Consider the following 16,645-nt stretch of genomic DNA (forward strand, 5'->3'; position numbering starts at 1 on the left):
GTAGCAGCTTGTATTTAAGGGCAGCTTCCCAGAGCGTTTGACAGTGGCAGAGCATGACACCTAGTCCTGGGGAGGTGACTGCAGGCAAGATCGAAGAGCAAATCCCCTGATGATGGGGAAGGAGGGGGCAAGGCGGAGCGATAGAGGAAGAATGTTCCAGAGCTTTAGGGTATAATGGTTGAAAGTGATGGAGGGCACGAGCGTCGAGCAGGAGGCCAGAGCCAATCGAGTGGAGGCAGCGGGTAATGGAGTGGGCAGTAAGCAGGTTGGAGAGGTAGGGACTTGCCAGAGCATGAAGGGATTTGAAAACGAATGTGAGCAATTTTGGTCATTCATTTCGTACTAAAATATATCAGATTGATTTTGAATTTGTAAAAGCAAAACAAATTGCTTCTGTTATTACTCACCAGTGATGTTGATAGTTTAAACTCATGCCATTCTTCAAGAACATCAACTTTGATTTGTCTTGCTCTTTGCTCAGGTCATAATTTTTGATACATACGGGTTTACATTGCTCCTCCTTCTTAAAATGGAACTGCAATACAAGTTGTGCAAGCATACAATATTTTCAATAACTCTTGGTTCCTGCAACATTCAATTGGCCTGCAAACAGTTTGCTCAAGTTATCTCACGTCTCTCCTGTACCCTTCTCCCAGTTTTCTCGTTATCAATATTGCTCCATAATTAGTTAAATCAAACTGGCAACCCCTTCTTTCAGCAGAGTTAGATTTTTGTGATGGGAGTACACCTTGTTAACAAGAAACTGATCATATGACTACATCAATAATAGGCAATTTGATAATCAAAGGCTTCATTCGATTGATGCTTTTTGAGATTCTCCATTTGATTTCTGATATTTGGGAATAGTAAACCAAAAGGTAAAATAGAAAGCTGCTTGGGAAATGGAAGAGGACAATTTTGCGAAACTGCTTTTCTTCTTCACTTAAACTTTTGTGTCATACTTTTAACTTTTTTTTCCAAATTGGCACAATTTTTTTTTACCTGCGCTGCCGCATACACCATGCATCATTCATCTATCTAAGAAGTCAACCTAGTCCGAGACGTCTGACGATGCAGGTTTAAGGAATGACCAGGAATGGTTCTGTCTATTTATTTTCTTCCTTCAAGGATGTGCCTTCTCAATTTCATATTTACCTCAAAACCACTGTCAAAAATTCTTAGCTATCTTATAAGGTATAAACATCTTACAAGTTCATGTACTGCACCAAAAATGTCACATCGAGTTGATGAGCTCTCTTCTGCCATTGTTTATTTTGAAGCCATTATTCTACTGAAATGTTCCATATTCCAGACACTATCCCAAGCTGAGAGTAAGAACCTGGTGCGCTGATAACCAGGTCTCAACCAATCCCACTTTAATCTGCAGAAGGTGCATGACAGTAGCCAGTGTGATCTCCATTTTCAATGATCTGCTATCTCAGCTCCTGATGGGAGCACCTGGCTTTCACTTGGCATTTAACACAACACAATGCCTGGCCTATAAATACTGCACTGTGCGACATGTTAATCCTCGTGCAGCAGCAAATGAGATCAATAAATGTCATCATTTAATTAGAAAACTATACAGTCTACATGTTACCTATAACCTTTGGGACAAACTTTTTTTAAAATAGGGGAACATCAAAAAGATTCTACAAATGATCTTCCTTTTCATGCTATCTCTGTCTTTTACTGAAATTCTGTTTTCTAACCTAACCATATGAGTATTACTAATACTTCAATGGTAAAGAAAAATGGCAGATACACAAACAGATCCTTCCACCCCCAACCAAACAAAAATTATATGTAAATACTTTTACAATCGTTAAAACTTTTAAAATGCACAGATTCCAAGAATTCCTAGAATATTGTTCACTTCTTGCAAGCCACTTCAATAAACATATTCATATATCATGGGGCAGTTACAGTTTCTATAATCTAAAATCATGCCTTAACAAAAAACCCTGAAATTAGGCCCATTCCTGAGTAAGCCTAACTGATCGGCATTACATTATGAATAGAGCTATAGAGATATCTTTTGGAAACTGTACAATATTTTCTTCTCAACGCAAATTCCTACAATTAAAAAACGCAGTTCAAACACAACATTTTCATTGGAACATTCCCATTTGAACAGCTTGAGATATATATATATATTTTAAACTACAGCTAAGCAGGTAATTTTCTTGTTCTAATTTTCATTGATTGTGGAATATGGCTGAAACAGGTAAGCTGCCACACTTGCATTATAACATTCTAAACTTAGTTTCATTTTTGGACTTTGTGATTAATTTTAGGCTCTGATTGCTTTACGATTTCGGTGAGGACCATCTTTAACAATGCTGTTATGTCAAAGAAATGTGGAGCCTTTGTCAGTTTTATATATAAGCGTACATTTCCCTCCAAATCCACACCTTTTCTGGCACAGATCAATGTTCAACTATGTAACATTCACTTCATTTAAATCAAGTACATTTTGTAAAGCATCTTGAGATGTATATTTATGTGAAATACACTATATCAATGCAACTGATTATTTTTTAAGAAACTCTGAAATGTTATTGATACAAAGTTACTTATAATGATTTCACACTTGTCTTTGATAATAATGCCTCAAGAAAAAACAAAACAAAAAATAATAAATTGGTCATTTCAATCCACGACTGGATGTGGGACACTGCTGTGCGCAATTGACTTCAAGATCCTCACTCTTGTCTTCAAATCCCTCCACTTCTCTGCAACCCCCTACTTCTCTGACCTCCTCTCTCCTCACAGCAGTGCCCGTTGCCTTCGCTCCACTGGGTCTGGTCTCCTCCTTGTCCCCCGAATCCTCCGCTCCACCATCGGTAGCTGGGTCTTAAGCCACTACGCCCCGAGGCTCTGGAACTTCCTTCCTCACTTCTTTCGCCTCACCCCCTCTCTTCCTATGTTCAGATCTCTGCTGAAGACCTTTCTTTTTGACTGCGCCTTTGGTCACCTTCCTCCCCCTCCCCCTGGCTTAGCCCCGGGATCCGTTACTGTGAAGCGCTCTGAGATGCTGTCCTGCGTGGAGGGTGCTATATAAATCCAAGTTGTTGTTGTTGCCAAGTTCTGTCTACAAATATACAGTCAATTCACTTTACAGTATATCCTGGGAAGTGCTTTGATCGTCTGGAAGACATGAAAAACTTTATATCAAATGCAAGGATTATTAACATTATTATTATCTCTTTTGGGGTTATTGCATATTAGGAAGGTTGACACAGACTTTACATTCAAAAAGAGGAACTGGCAGTAGAGAAGTGTGAAAAACAATTTAAGATTCTTAATTTTTAGTAAGAGCATATGTAATCCAGGAGAGTATGTACTGTACCTTGTATGGAGATGGCTCAATTCTTTCACCAAATAGAACCTGGCCAAGATTTTCTGAAGGACGGTTTTCCTTTTCCAATTGACAAAAATCAAACCTTAAAAGGAGAAATTAATTTTTAGGATTTTACACAAACAAATACATCTTCATATACTTTTACTGAAATGCTTAATTTGCTTAAAAATGTACTCTGAATTTACAGGCCTCAGAATTTTTATCCACATTTTCCTTGGCATGTAATGTCACATGTCGTCAATAAAATAGATTGAAATATGATTTTATTTTAAACTCCACTAATAAATACAGATTAAGGCTTTAAATGAAGGTAAATTTACTTACGCAGCATATTCATAAGGAAGAACAGATTCCACCGAGTCCAGTCTGTTTACAAACAGTTCAATGGCACTCTGAAAACACAATGAAAACTTGAATTTTTTTTAAGCTCAATAGTTAGAATTTTGTGCGTCTCAAGATCTTCAGAGGCTGGATGTGAGGGAGAAAAGAGAACTGAACGGCAAGGTTGCACACTGGTTCGGTGAGAGGGAGGGTAGGAAGATTGAAGCGGTCAGAGCTGCAATTTAGAATATAGCAATATTAACTGAGAAAAATATTTCTAAAATAATATTTTAGAGTAATGTTACAGATTCATAAATCATAGAATCATAGAATTAAACAACACAGAAGGAGGCCATTTGGCCATCGTGTCTGTGCCGGCTCTTTGAAAAGAGCTATCCAAATCAATCCCACTCCCCCACGCTCTCCCCATAGCCCTGCAAACTTGTCCTCCCCAATATTTCAGGAAACTTAGAAACAAAGTCACTAACAGAGAATGTCATATGACATCTAAAAAGGAGAAATCCATAGGTTTAACATGTAGAATATTTAATGCTCAATAAAGAAAGCAGTGAAACTTGAATCCTGGGCACAGGATTCAAATTTCACTGCTTTGTTTATTGAGCACATGGAAAGCATTAGCATGAAAACAGAAGTTTTGTATACGCTAATGATTGAAACCAAATACATAAGGAACAAATCTGGCAGTTAGAAACAGCTCAAAATAATCAAATAACTAACTTTTTTATTTCTATTTCTGCTATTGTCCTCCAGTGAATTAAAGGACTATTAAACTATAAAGCCCTATTTGAAGGATAAAGTGGCTTGATTCCTACATAGAAAACCAATCCAATGGTATCTAATCATTTGTATTGGCTTGATAAATAGCTTTTTAAAAAGTTGAAGTGGAAATTATTTTAACTCCAAAATGGATGGTGGAAGATGAAAGAAAACAAACAACAACAACAAGATTTCATTTATAGAGCGCTTTCACGTCGGGAGGACGTCCCAAGGCGCTGGACAGTTGGGTTAGGACCCGAGCAGGAGGGAAATTGTCAGGGTGAGGGGAGGGAAGGGAGGGGCGACGAGGAGGGAAATTGTCAGGGTGAGGGGAGGGAAGGGAGGGAGCGAGGAGGGGGGAGAAAGTCGAGAGGGGAGCTGAAGGCACAGTCAAAGAGAAAGGTCTTGAGACCGGCCTTGAAGGAGGAAAGGGAGGAGGCGGCGAAGGCACTGGGGGATGGAGTTCCAGAGCCTCGGGGCTGAGAGGCTGAAGGCCCGGCCACCGATGGTAGGGCGGTTGGGGCGGGGGATGTGGAGCAGACCGGAGCCAGAGGAACGGAGGGTACGATTTCAGCAATATCCTAAATTTGAGCTAACTCTGGAATGGACATCAATTGGCATCAGTTATCATAAAGAGGTCCTGCTGTGGAATCACTAAGTAAGAAATATAGCTTGAAGGTTTGCCTCTGACTTTTTTCTGTATTGTTAATATTTTTTATCTAATTATTTTTATATAAAAAGGTATTTATCCAGATCAGAAATTTGGTAATTCACTTCACAACTGTTTATGGAACTGAGCTGAATGCAAAATGCATGTTGTACTGTAAAAACAATACTTTACATTTCTTAGAATCCTCAAAAACCTTTTAGCTCTCCTAAGACTATTTGTGGGACACTGCTGTACCCACTTGGCTGCCGCGTTTCGCACACAAAATATACAGTCAATTCACTTTACAGTATATTCTGTAATGACATTGACATGATAAGGTGTGGATTGAGTGACCAACTTATTAATATTTTTTGAAGGAATGCTTGCAAAGCGAGTGCTCTAACCACTGAGCTACAGGACCTCCACTATTAGACCATAACTTAATTAGGATTGGCACTCACAAGATTCAGTAAGACCCATCTGGGAGACTACATAAACAGGTATCAATTTTATATAATTAGAATATCCTCAGAATTAATAAATTTACTTTTATAGACCGGTCCATCAAATATAATTTTCCATCATCCAAGATATCAGAAATGAACATGACTTTTTGGTTAACTATTGATTCAAGCCCCACATCAAGACTTTCAACTGACTCTCTGGGCTGATATCCAGAACTCTGGAGCCAGTGCCCTCTCCGCGACCCAATCACTCCCATCCTTCCCCAACTACACTGGCTTTCCATCACACAGAGGATACAGTTCAAGATCCTGGTCCTCACCTTCAAAACCCTCCACGGACTTTCTGCAACCTCCTAACCCCCTACCATCCTGTTCATTCCCTTCGCTCAGTGGGCTCCGGCCTGCTTCATGTCCCCTGTCTTGCTTGCCCCACTATTGGTGGGTAGGCCTTCCACCACTCTGCCCCCACCCTCTGGAACTCCATGCCTCACACCCTCTGTTGCCACTTTCAAGACCCATCTCAAGACCCTGCTTTTTGACCATGCTTTTGATCTCCCTGCCCTCTACCCTCCCCCATCCTGACCCCCAGCTTGGGTCCATAACTCTCTCTGGTCAGCACCTTGGGACATTCTCCTGATGTGAAAGGCGCTATACAAACATAATTTTGATGTTGTTGTTGTAGTAGTCGTTTGGCGGATTGCTAACCAGGGATAATAATCCCTTCAAAAAAATGAAAAATTAATAATAATTTGATCACTCAATCCACAACTGTTTGTGGGACACTGCTGTGCGCAATTGGCTGGCGCATTTCCACACAAAACATACAATCAATTCACTTTACAGTACTGTATATTCTGTGAATTGCTTGGAGATGTCTCAATGACATGATAAGGCACTCTATCAATTGCAAAGATTATTATTACTCAAAGTGCAGCCTGATCAAAGCCCTATAAATGCATTTGGCAATGTAGCCCAACATCCTGTTCGCTGTCACTTATTTGCTATTCTTTCATTTTATTTCAGATGAATGATTCCATTAGTATATTCTCATAGTTGAAGTCAGACTAAAGGATCTGTGCACTGTCTTGGTTACCTTCCCGTATTATGCGTTTGTTTGCCTACAAAATAGTCATTACACTTTACAGTAAATGCTCTGAAATGTTTTGAGACATCCTCTTGATGTGAAAGCAGCTATATCAAATGCTAGGATTATTATTTATCTTATAATACCAACTCTGAAAGAAAGTTCGAGTTTTGGAAAACAGTTAAGCTAAATAAAATGCTGCTGTTGCCGCCAGAGGTTATTACCATTTCGCTGATTTGTCAAATAGGTTTGCAACTTAACAGAGTGCCATTAAAGCATTCCTGACACAGGCACAATTTTCACACCTTGAGCTGCTCAGGATCACAAACAAGTTACAAGGCAGTCACTGTGACCTCATAACAGGTCAACAGTGAGAAGTTATTTATTTTTAAATGTACACAATTAATATTTTGCCAGCCAATAGTTACTACACTTAACAGGAAACAAATTCCTGTGAAGAGCTTTGAGAAGTTTTGATAATGCAACAATATCAAATGCAAGAGGTATCATTATATTATTTCATCTAACTTCACTTTTGCCACATAAATAATCTCAATTTCAACTGCCACCACTGATCCCACAATCTCTCAAAAGGAAAGCAATTGCCATTAAGCGCAAAACAAACACCACCACACCCCCTCCTAAAGAAAACTCAAATCCACAAAGACTTCTTACTTAACCCTTGCAGTAGAGTTTCTCATTCCAGGATTATCCTGGTTCGTGCTCAGAGCACTGCCCTGACCTCTTCCTTTTCTTTGCAACGCTCAATTGTTCATTCCAGTGCTACTAACAATAATAACAATAATAATAATAATGATATCCCAGGTTTAATTACACGGACCAGTTACCTCTGGTGATGAGGCGCCCTTTGAGACATCTCTTTCCAAGGTCCAAGAATTCAAATTTCCTAATCATTCCTCATTGCTTAAATTACGTCTTCCTAATGTACTACAGACAGACAGACAGACACGAGTATATCATCAGATCAAAGTGACAATAACGAGAGAGGGGACTGCAGGTCAAACTGAAGCCCAGTGATGTGAGGACACACACACAATAAATCAATGGATCAGCTTCCGCATTGGCGGGATAGGCCCAGGGACCAATTCCGAGGCGGCCGGTCTGAGCCGTCAGGTTATAATGCGAGGCTCGGGGTGTTCCCGGGGGTGGGGAGGGGGGGGAGGCCGGAGCCCGTTACCTTGCAGTCCCCGCTTTCCACTTCGCAGAAGTTGACGGGGGCCAGGCCCGGGAGGTAGAAACCCGAGGCCACTCGGAGAGCGGAGGCCACCAGCAGCAGCAGCAGCGGCGGCGGCGGCGGCATTGCCACAGGTCAGGGAGGAGGCTTCACAGCGGAGGGTCTGCGCGGAGCTGGAGCCGCTGTGACGAGCAGCGAGGGACGGAGGGAGTGAGATGGTGTTTGAAGTCAGGAGGCAGTGCCCGACACCGGGGCCTGGGCTTTGGAGGCGGTGACTGGGACCAGGGGGAGGGGCTGAGAACTGGCTGACTGACTGACAGACGGCCGGAGGCGGTGATTGGCTGCCGATGGAGGCGGTTGTGACCGAGCACGCGATGTAGAACGTCACAATGCCCAACGTCACCCATCCCGGGCATTGTGGGAAACTGGAGGACCGGGAGTCGGACAATGCGGAGCTCGTCGTTTCCTGCGCAGACCCACACACACCTGCTGGTGACGCGCACCTGCCATCTTGGCTCACTGGGCGGGGCTCGGGGGCAGGGAGTATTACAACAATAATAATACAATAGTAATAACTGCATTTGATATTGACCTTTATCGCATCATCGCGGCGTCTCAAAGCGCTGCACAGGATACACTGTAAAGTGGACTGACTGAATTTTGTGGGTGAATGGCAGCAGCCCATTGCACGCAGCAGTGCTCCGCAAATGGTTGTGGATTGAGTGACCCAATTTAATTTGTCGGATTTGTTGGGCAGGACACTGGGAGAAACTCCTTTCTCATTTCAAATAGTCGCATGGGATCTTTAACATCCGCCTGAACAGGCAGGTATTCCCACTGGACTCCTTTTAAACCTGTAAGCCAAACCTCGTGGTCCTCGCTGGGCAAGTAGCGGGAAAGCGGCGCCAGACAGTGTTCTCAATGGCAAGCTACGCAGATTTAGCTGGTCACGCTCTGCTCTGGTAGTTATACCAACGCACACTCGGGTACACAAGCCTTGGCTCTCGTTCACCTATGCTTAATGTGATCCGGAATTTGATAAGCAGGATGTGTTCCTCCAGGGAACAGATATCCATTCCGTCTCCAGACACGGAAATTTCTAAATGTACACGGCATATATATGTAGAAACTGGTCATGGTCACAAGGTCATAGAATCGGTTCAAATGAAAAAGGCCCTTTAGCCCATTTAATTTCAACCTTCCAGAATACCTACTTTACCATCCTCCCATCACAGTATCAAACTGTTTTTAAAATGAGTCCATCACTTTGGCCTCAACCACCATTCCTGGAAAACTCTAGTTGTAATTACCCTCTGAGTAAAGGAAAACATCCTGTCCTGAAATTGAAGGCGAATTTCCAGAAATTGCTGTTTATAATTCTGAACCTATGACTTGTTCTACTGTGCACCTTGTATTTATCCATATTAAACTACATTTGCCAATCATCCCATGTTGCAACCCTATCAAGCTCTCATTGTAAGACTTTACAAAATTAACTACTGGATCTGTAAATCTAGAATATTCAATGTGTACAAAGAACACGAGAATGATGAGTTTCCGAATGTGTACGATCTTGTAATCACACACCCAGCTCAGCTGGCCCCAAGACAACATTGAAAGAGAGATAAAAATGGTTTAATGACTGCAACCTTTTATTGAGTCCAATATATCGAACAAACTTAACGTCTGTTATTTGTTTTCCTGCTGGTGAAAGTGCATTCAAAGAATTAAAACGTGGACTTTTTTTGGTGTCTAGTTTACATTTTAATAATTTGCAGGAGGCCCATTCCAAAAACACATAATCCCTAATCTGACTCTGCTATTGAAATGTATTTCTTATTAACCCTAAATTAGACATTCCTCCCCCAATTCCTTATAATGTTTCTGTGTCATTTCTATGGGGGGGGGGGGAGCAACATTAATTGATTTTACAATAACAGAAATTTGCATTTATATAGCACCCTACACATACACATAGAACGTCTCAGAGAGCTTCATAAAGATTGAGTTCAGACATTAAGCAGGGTGGGGGGATAGGTGGTGATGACCACAACAACTTGTATTTATATAGTGCCCTTCGGCAATGTGAGCACAGCTGAAGAGTTAGGCTTTTAGGCTGGATTTAAGGGGGGATGAGATTCACCAATCTGTTCAAGCAGTACCCAAACCATTTTCAACTTTCATCACCAAAGCAAAAAGGTTCTGTAAAGTTTTTCACTGATAACATCCACCCCCAATTTTGTCAAAAATGAAATCAAATACTGTATTCAGATGATTCGCGCATTAATCATTCCAGATCAGTTAGACTTTCTTGAAAAGGATTTCTAAAGTTCATGCACCATTCTGTTATACAATATAATTTAATAGTTTAATTGCTTCTATCAGTACTTATCCTAACTGCCAACTGTAACTACTACAGGTTGCTTTCAAATGGTGCTTCCAATCATGCAATACAAAAACCAAGCCATCTGGCTGCTAACAATTTCAAAGCATGAATTCAGTAACAAGGATCAAGTTATTGCCAATAATAATTATAAACATATCTCGCTTTTCATCTGTGCTTGATATCTAATTATTATTTTGTTTGTAACAGTTAATTTTTAAAAAATAAGAATGGGTGGTGTGGGGAATAGAATTGTCAGCCTGAAGTTTTAAGAGGTTCCCTATTTCTATGATTGGGTTAAAAGATAAGATAATTAGCGTGATGAGTTAATAAATCCCCAAGGTCTAATTTCTAATATACTTAATATACCTATAACACTGATAATAGATTTAGGGACCTGATGAATTTATACACATTGACCAGTCCTTAGATAGGTCCACTCCAGAACCCTTCTCAATAGATGTATCTGAGAAGTAAGTGGTGGTGCTGCTCATTGGACCTTCGATTCACAGGATACTGGCTGGACTCCAATCTTTTTGTTTAATTAAGCCAGTAAGTTGGAGATCCAATGCCTTGACCAGGAACTCCAGTACACAATGCAATTGTCTTCTCAAACCAGACCATTCAGAAAGATATTGGGCAGGTAGGAGGTATCACCTCCAGAATACCCAGAGACCAGTCAAATAGTTAAATATACGATTCACCTTAGGTCTAAATTACTCATTGCAACAGTTTCGACTTCTATAAACTAATTCTTGTTAAATGTAAAAAAATGTTCCATCATGTTTAATTTAAACCCACAGAACTGTTTGCCCACAGTTCATAAGTCACCCAGAACAAATTGTGCAGTACATACAGCACATTTCTACTCTTCTACGTGAGTTTAAATGCCATAGGAAGAAAAGCAAAATGTTTTAAGAGGCTGTGGAAGAAGTAGACTTAATGGACCAAATAGCCTTTTTCATTTCATGTTTTCTTATATTCCCAGAACTGTGTTCTCCATATTAATGAGTGAAATCGAGTCCTGTAGCTCAGTGGTTAGAGCACGCACCTCGCAAGTGAAAAACCTGGGTTTGATTCCCAGCAGGACGAAACATTGGGCAAGTTTCCTTACTCCACACGTCTTTATTTACCTAGCAGTAAGTAGGAACTTGGTTGTAGGTCGATTGGCAGATCGCTTTTCCGGGGGTAATAATTCCTTCAAAAAAATAATAATAATGAATTGGTCAAAATGTGAAATACTGCAGATTCTGGAAAATACTGCTGATGCTGCAAAATACTGCATACTATTAATTTAAAAATCTTTGCATTTGATAATAGCACTTCTCATGTCTTCTAGAAGTCTCAAAGCGCCTACAAATTAAATTAATTTAAAAAAAGATATCGAAATGGTTGTAGCTCTCAAAGCTGGTCAGTGCTCCTCAGCTGTGATTGCTTCACGCTGCAGCCTTCAGTTGTCTTCACACAAAAACTGAACACGGTTCTGACAGTGAAACTACCTGACTGCTGCAATGCAGAAAAACTACCTGGCCTTCTCATATCTGACCTACTGCCAACTCGACAAACTGTCACTGAGGAATTCTTAGATAATTGCCACAACGTTTTGCAAAGCAGTTCCATGGAAAGTACAGTAATATTGCTAGATAATAATAATAATCCTTACATTTGTTATAGTGCCTTTTCACATCTTCGAGATGTCTCAAGCTTTACAGAATATACCATAAAGTGAATTGACTATATATTTGTGGGTGAAACACGGCAGCCAATTGCGCACAGCAGTCTCCCACAAACAATCATGGATTGAAGTGACCAATATATTTTTTGTTTGTTTGTTGTTTTCTTGAGGGATTATTATCAGGCACGTGGAGTAAGGAAACTTGCTCAAGGTTTCGCCCTGCTGGGAATTGAACCCAAGTCTCTCGCTTGCGAGGCAAATGCTCCAACTAGTGAGCTACATTATATATATTATATTATTATAACACTCCAATGCAGTCCTGGAGATTGCAAGGATTATAAAATGCAAGGATTATAAATGAACTTTATTTATTTTATACTTAAGTTTTTATGACCTGCTTGCTTAAATGTTCATCTGTCACAGCCAGATATTTGTATCATCTGTCACATATCTATTTTATTAATTCGCCAGTTATGGATCAGTACAAGCTTTGCAATTAGGCTGGGATATCGACAACAACAACGCAATTACATTTGTATAGCGCTTTTCACGTCGGGAGGATGGCCCAAGTAGCTGGACAATCAGTGTTTCGGACCCAAGCTGGGGGTCGGGATCAGGGAGGGTGGAGGGTAGATGGGGAAGGAGGGTAATGGAAGGTACGGTCAAAGAGGAGGGTCTTGAGGCCATGGGGGGCTTTGTAGGTGAGGACCAGGATTTTGAACTGGATCCTTGAAGGATAGGGAGCCAATGAAGTCGGGCGAGAATGGGGGAGATGGGGTCACGGAGTTTGGTGCAGAGAGGATAAGGGCTGCAGAGTTCTGGATTATCTGCAGCCTGTGGAGGGAGGAGTTGGGAAGGCTGACAAGCAGGGCCTTGGAGGGCTTTGAAGGTGACGACCAGAAACTTGAACTGTATCCTCGGTGTGATGAGAAGCCAGTGGAGTCAGGCAAGGATGGGGGGGATAGGGTCCCGGAGTATGGTGCGGGAGAGGACACTGGGTGCAGAGTTCTGGATGATCTGCTGCCTATGGAGGGAGGAGTTAGGGAGGCCGACAAGCAGGGAGTTTGTGTAGTCAAACCTGGATGTTATGAATGTGAGTATGAGGGTCTCGGCGGCCTGCAGTGTGAGACAGTGGCGAAGCCGGGAGATGTTGCAGAGGTGGGGAAAGGCAGAGCCGGTCATGGCACAGATGTGGGATAGAAAGGATAGTTGAGGGTCAAACAAGACGCCAAGGTTCCAGTTTGGCTCAGTGAGGTGGAGTGTGCATCCTTGGATGGTGATGCTGTACGTGCCTTAAGTGTGGAGGCACTGACGTGAGCCAATCAGGAGGTCCTCGGTCTTGTGACTTCCTCCCAACGTGAAAAGCACTTTACAAATGTAACTATGTATTCTATAAAGACTCACTTTTATTTATTTCCACATTTGCTGCTCATGAATAATCCAAATAACAGGAAAGTGAGATGCTAAAAATGGGTTTAATCCATGCCAGTTTCAGTAAATAGGGTAACCGTTGTGTGGATAGAGATACTGGCTTGTATACTTTTGCAGCCTTCTGAGTACATGATCTTGAAGCTCTTGACAAACATAATGACTGATTGCATTTTCATCAGTTATTACTACCTACATTAATAGAAAGAATATACTATATCTGGTGGGTCACTGCAAATTACGAATGCAATTGTTCTATAAAATGCAAAGTGAATTCCTGCAAATGGAATAATTCATGTGAGCCAGGCAGATTCATAGTGCTATATAGTACTGTTAATGGTATATCATTCAGCCCTGCTCATTCACAAGATTTGGAGAAGCAGACCAGTCCCTCCATGCAGGGATTCTTTCTATTAAGATTCTGATAACCCTTCAAACCGAAGCCCTAATGGGTAGGGTGGTCTAAGTTGCATAACAACAACAACAACAACAACAAGATTCCATTTATAGAGCGCCTTTCACGTCGGAGCTTCTGAGGGGAATGCATTGGGACGTCTGCCCGATGTGAAAGGCACTCCATAAATGTCATTTTGTTGTTGTTGTTGATCTTTTCCCCTCAGTCTAATTTAAAATTCATGCATTTCTGATATTCATGTTATATTTCATCAATTGCTTTCCGGTTAAAATTAATTACATTCACCCATCATTTATTGACTTAAATTGTTGTTTTTGTATCGTCAATGGAAAAATGTTACTTCCGCTAAACTCTTGTGTAAAAATGTGAAACATTATTATTACCATTCAACATTATTACCATCCAATGGTATTTTTATTGCAAGCTGGATGGCATGAGAGAAGACATCAGTTGTGTTTGGATGTACAGTGCTCTCGTCCAGCTACACCTGGAGTATTGTATCATTCTGGTTGCTGTGACATAAGAGAGGCTTAGAGATAGTGCAGAGGAGAGCAATAAGGATGATCCCAGTGTAGAGAAGTAAGTTTTGAGTAATTATATAAAATAGTGCTCCTCACCCTTGAAAAGAGGCCATCTCAGAGCGGAACTTCTTGATGTATATAAGGTTCTAAAAGGGCTTGGGAAAGTAAATCCAAAATGGTATTTGCAGATACTTCATGGCTTTTCGAATAAGAGGGTACAGGTTCAGGGTTGCCAAGAGCAATTTCAAGACAGACACCAGGGCATATTGGAGAGAATAATTAATAACTGGAAGGTGCTATCAGAGGCCAGGATGCTGGATTTGCTTAAGTTAGAAACTGTAATGGGAGGATGGTAGGCTGGATATTTTGGAGGGCAGAGAGCATTTAACATAAGTTCAACATCCTGGTATTTTGCCTCCTGAATGAGCCACAAATCCACTTTTCACAACCTTTTGCAGAGGCACATTGTAACTTAAAACAGGTAATGTAGCATTTTTGTCTCTGATCATTGTTCAGGAAACTATGCTTGGCAACAAACCAATGCTAATTTTAGAAATAAAACCAGTTTAACCAGTTTTGCAATATACTTGTGGAGTCCTGTAGCTCAGTGGTTAGAGAACTCGCTTTGCAAGTGAGAGACCTGAGTTCAATTCCAGGCAGGTCAGGGCGAAACCTTGGGCAAGTTTCCTTACTCCACACGCCTGATAATAATCCCTCCAAAAAACAAAAACAATAATTAAATTGGCCATTTTCAATCTACGACTGTTTGTGGGACATTGCTGTGCGCAATTGGCTGCCGCGTTCGCCCACAAATATAGTCAATTCACTTTACAGTGTGTTCTGTGAAGCGCTTTGGGACGTCCTCCTGACGTGAAAAGCGCTATATCAAATGCAAGGATTATTATTATTATTACAATATCTTCTCTTCAACCGTGCCTTCACCTCCCCTCTCGACTCTCTAACCCCTCCTCACTCCCTCCCTTCCCTCCCCTCACCCTGACCAGTTGGAGGGAAAGCCCTCCAACCTTTCCCTCAAAATTTCCCCCCACCCCAAACCTTCCCCCACCTTTCTCCGGGGCATCTCCACCATCCTCCACCCTCTTACTCTGCTCCGAACTCCTCCTCATCTTAGGCAACTTCAATCTCCACTTCACCTCCTCCTGCTCTACCTCTACTGACTTCTCCACCCTCCTCTCCACCCACAACCTGTCCTCCATATCAACTATGCCACGGGCCTTCAGTCTCTCTGCCCCCATCCTCTGGAACTTCATCTAATAGTCCTTCTGCCTCCTTCAAGACCTGTCTCTAGACTCTACTCTTCGACCGTGCCTTCGGTCACCCTCCTACCCCTATCCTCCCCACCCACCACCCATCCTGATCTCAACCACTATCTCGGGTGTGGATCCTGCTGATGTGAAAGGCGCTATACAAGTGTAATTTGTTGTTGTTCAAGCATTTTCCAAACCAAAATGCTCCTATCTTTTTAGTTTGCAAGGATCGTGAAGGCCTTTATTCCAGATTGTAAAGCAGCATTTTAAATTTAGTTTATAATTTTAATTGTAAGACCACAATAAATAATAAATAATGATAATCATTGTATTTGATATTGCGGCTTTCATGTTGGGAGAACGTCTCAAATGCTTCACAGAATTTACTAAATTTTACTGCAAAATGTAGTGAATGTGTATATTTTAGGCGAATGTCTGCAATTCATTACATACCAATTCATTGTAATTCATGGCCTTCCCGAGATCAAAGTTTGTTTTCATTAACTATTGGTTTATATTATGTAACTTCTAGGAGCATAAGATACGATGACCAAGTCTATTCCACCAATTGAGTCTGTTCTACAAGTTTATAACATCTTGACAGATCCTTTATCCCAATGCTTTAGTTTTTAAAATAAACTTTTTGCATCAAACTTTAAAGCTCTAAAACAAATAATATTGTAGATGTGCATTTGGCAGCAGATGGGTCTCCAACTGATACAAAGGTTTATACATTATTAAACAAAACCTGAAAGTTTTGGCTCTTTTTGTTCTGTGTGAAAGGCTTGTATGCAATACACATTAGTGGCCATGTAGTGGCGCTGTAACACTAGAGCTCACCATGATCTAACTTTCCAAACTTTTATGTCTCAATGAGTGACAGACTGGTTAATCCTTGAACAAACTGAATTAATTTTGATGCATATCTCATTTCCGTCATGTTTTTACTTTCCATACCAACTGATAATAATATCGATTTAATTGGTACTGCCAAATTACAATCATTTCTTAAAAAATATTTACAGTTTTATCCTTCAGAAAGTGTTAATCAAGAGCATGACTGCACATGAAACATTACTACAATGGACGGAATTCCTAAAG

The 16,645-nt window shown here is 41.0% G+C and overlaps 1 protein-coding gene across 1 annotated transcript in view; it reads right to left on the bottom strand.

The window, feature by feature from the left end:
* The window catches only part of tm9sf2 (transmembrane 9 superfamily member 2), a 28,009-nt gene extending 19,888 nt beyond the window's left edge, over positions 1-8,121 (bottom strand). The window contains exons 1-4 of the mRNA XM_007906303.2: positions 7,858-8,121; positions 3,689-3,756; positions 3,353-3,446; positions 408-535 (exon numbers count right to left, since the gene is read on the bottom strand). Of these exons, the coding sequence (XP_007904494.2) occupies positions 408-535; positions 3,353-3,446; positions 3,689-3,756; positions 7,858-7,980 (413 nt within the window). The 5' untranslated portion in view covers positions 7,981-8,121. The remainder of the gene's footprint in view (positions 1-407; positions 536-3,352; positions 3,447-3,688; positions 3,757-7,857) is intronic.
* Between the last annotated feature and the right edge of the window lie 8,524 nt (positions 8,122-16,645).

Source organism: Callorhinchus milii, unplaced genomic scaffold (genome assembly GCF_018977255.1).
Source record: "Callorhinchus milii isolate IMCB2004 unplaced genomic scaffold, IMCB_Cmil_1.0 Scaffold4, whole genome shotgun sequence".
NCBI classification, from domain to species: Eukaryota; Metazoa; Chordata; class Chondrichthyes; order Chimaeriformes; family Callorhinchidae; genus Callorhinchus; species Callorhinchus milii.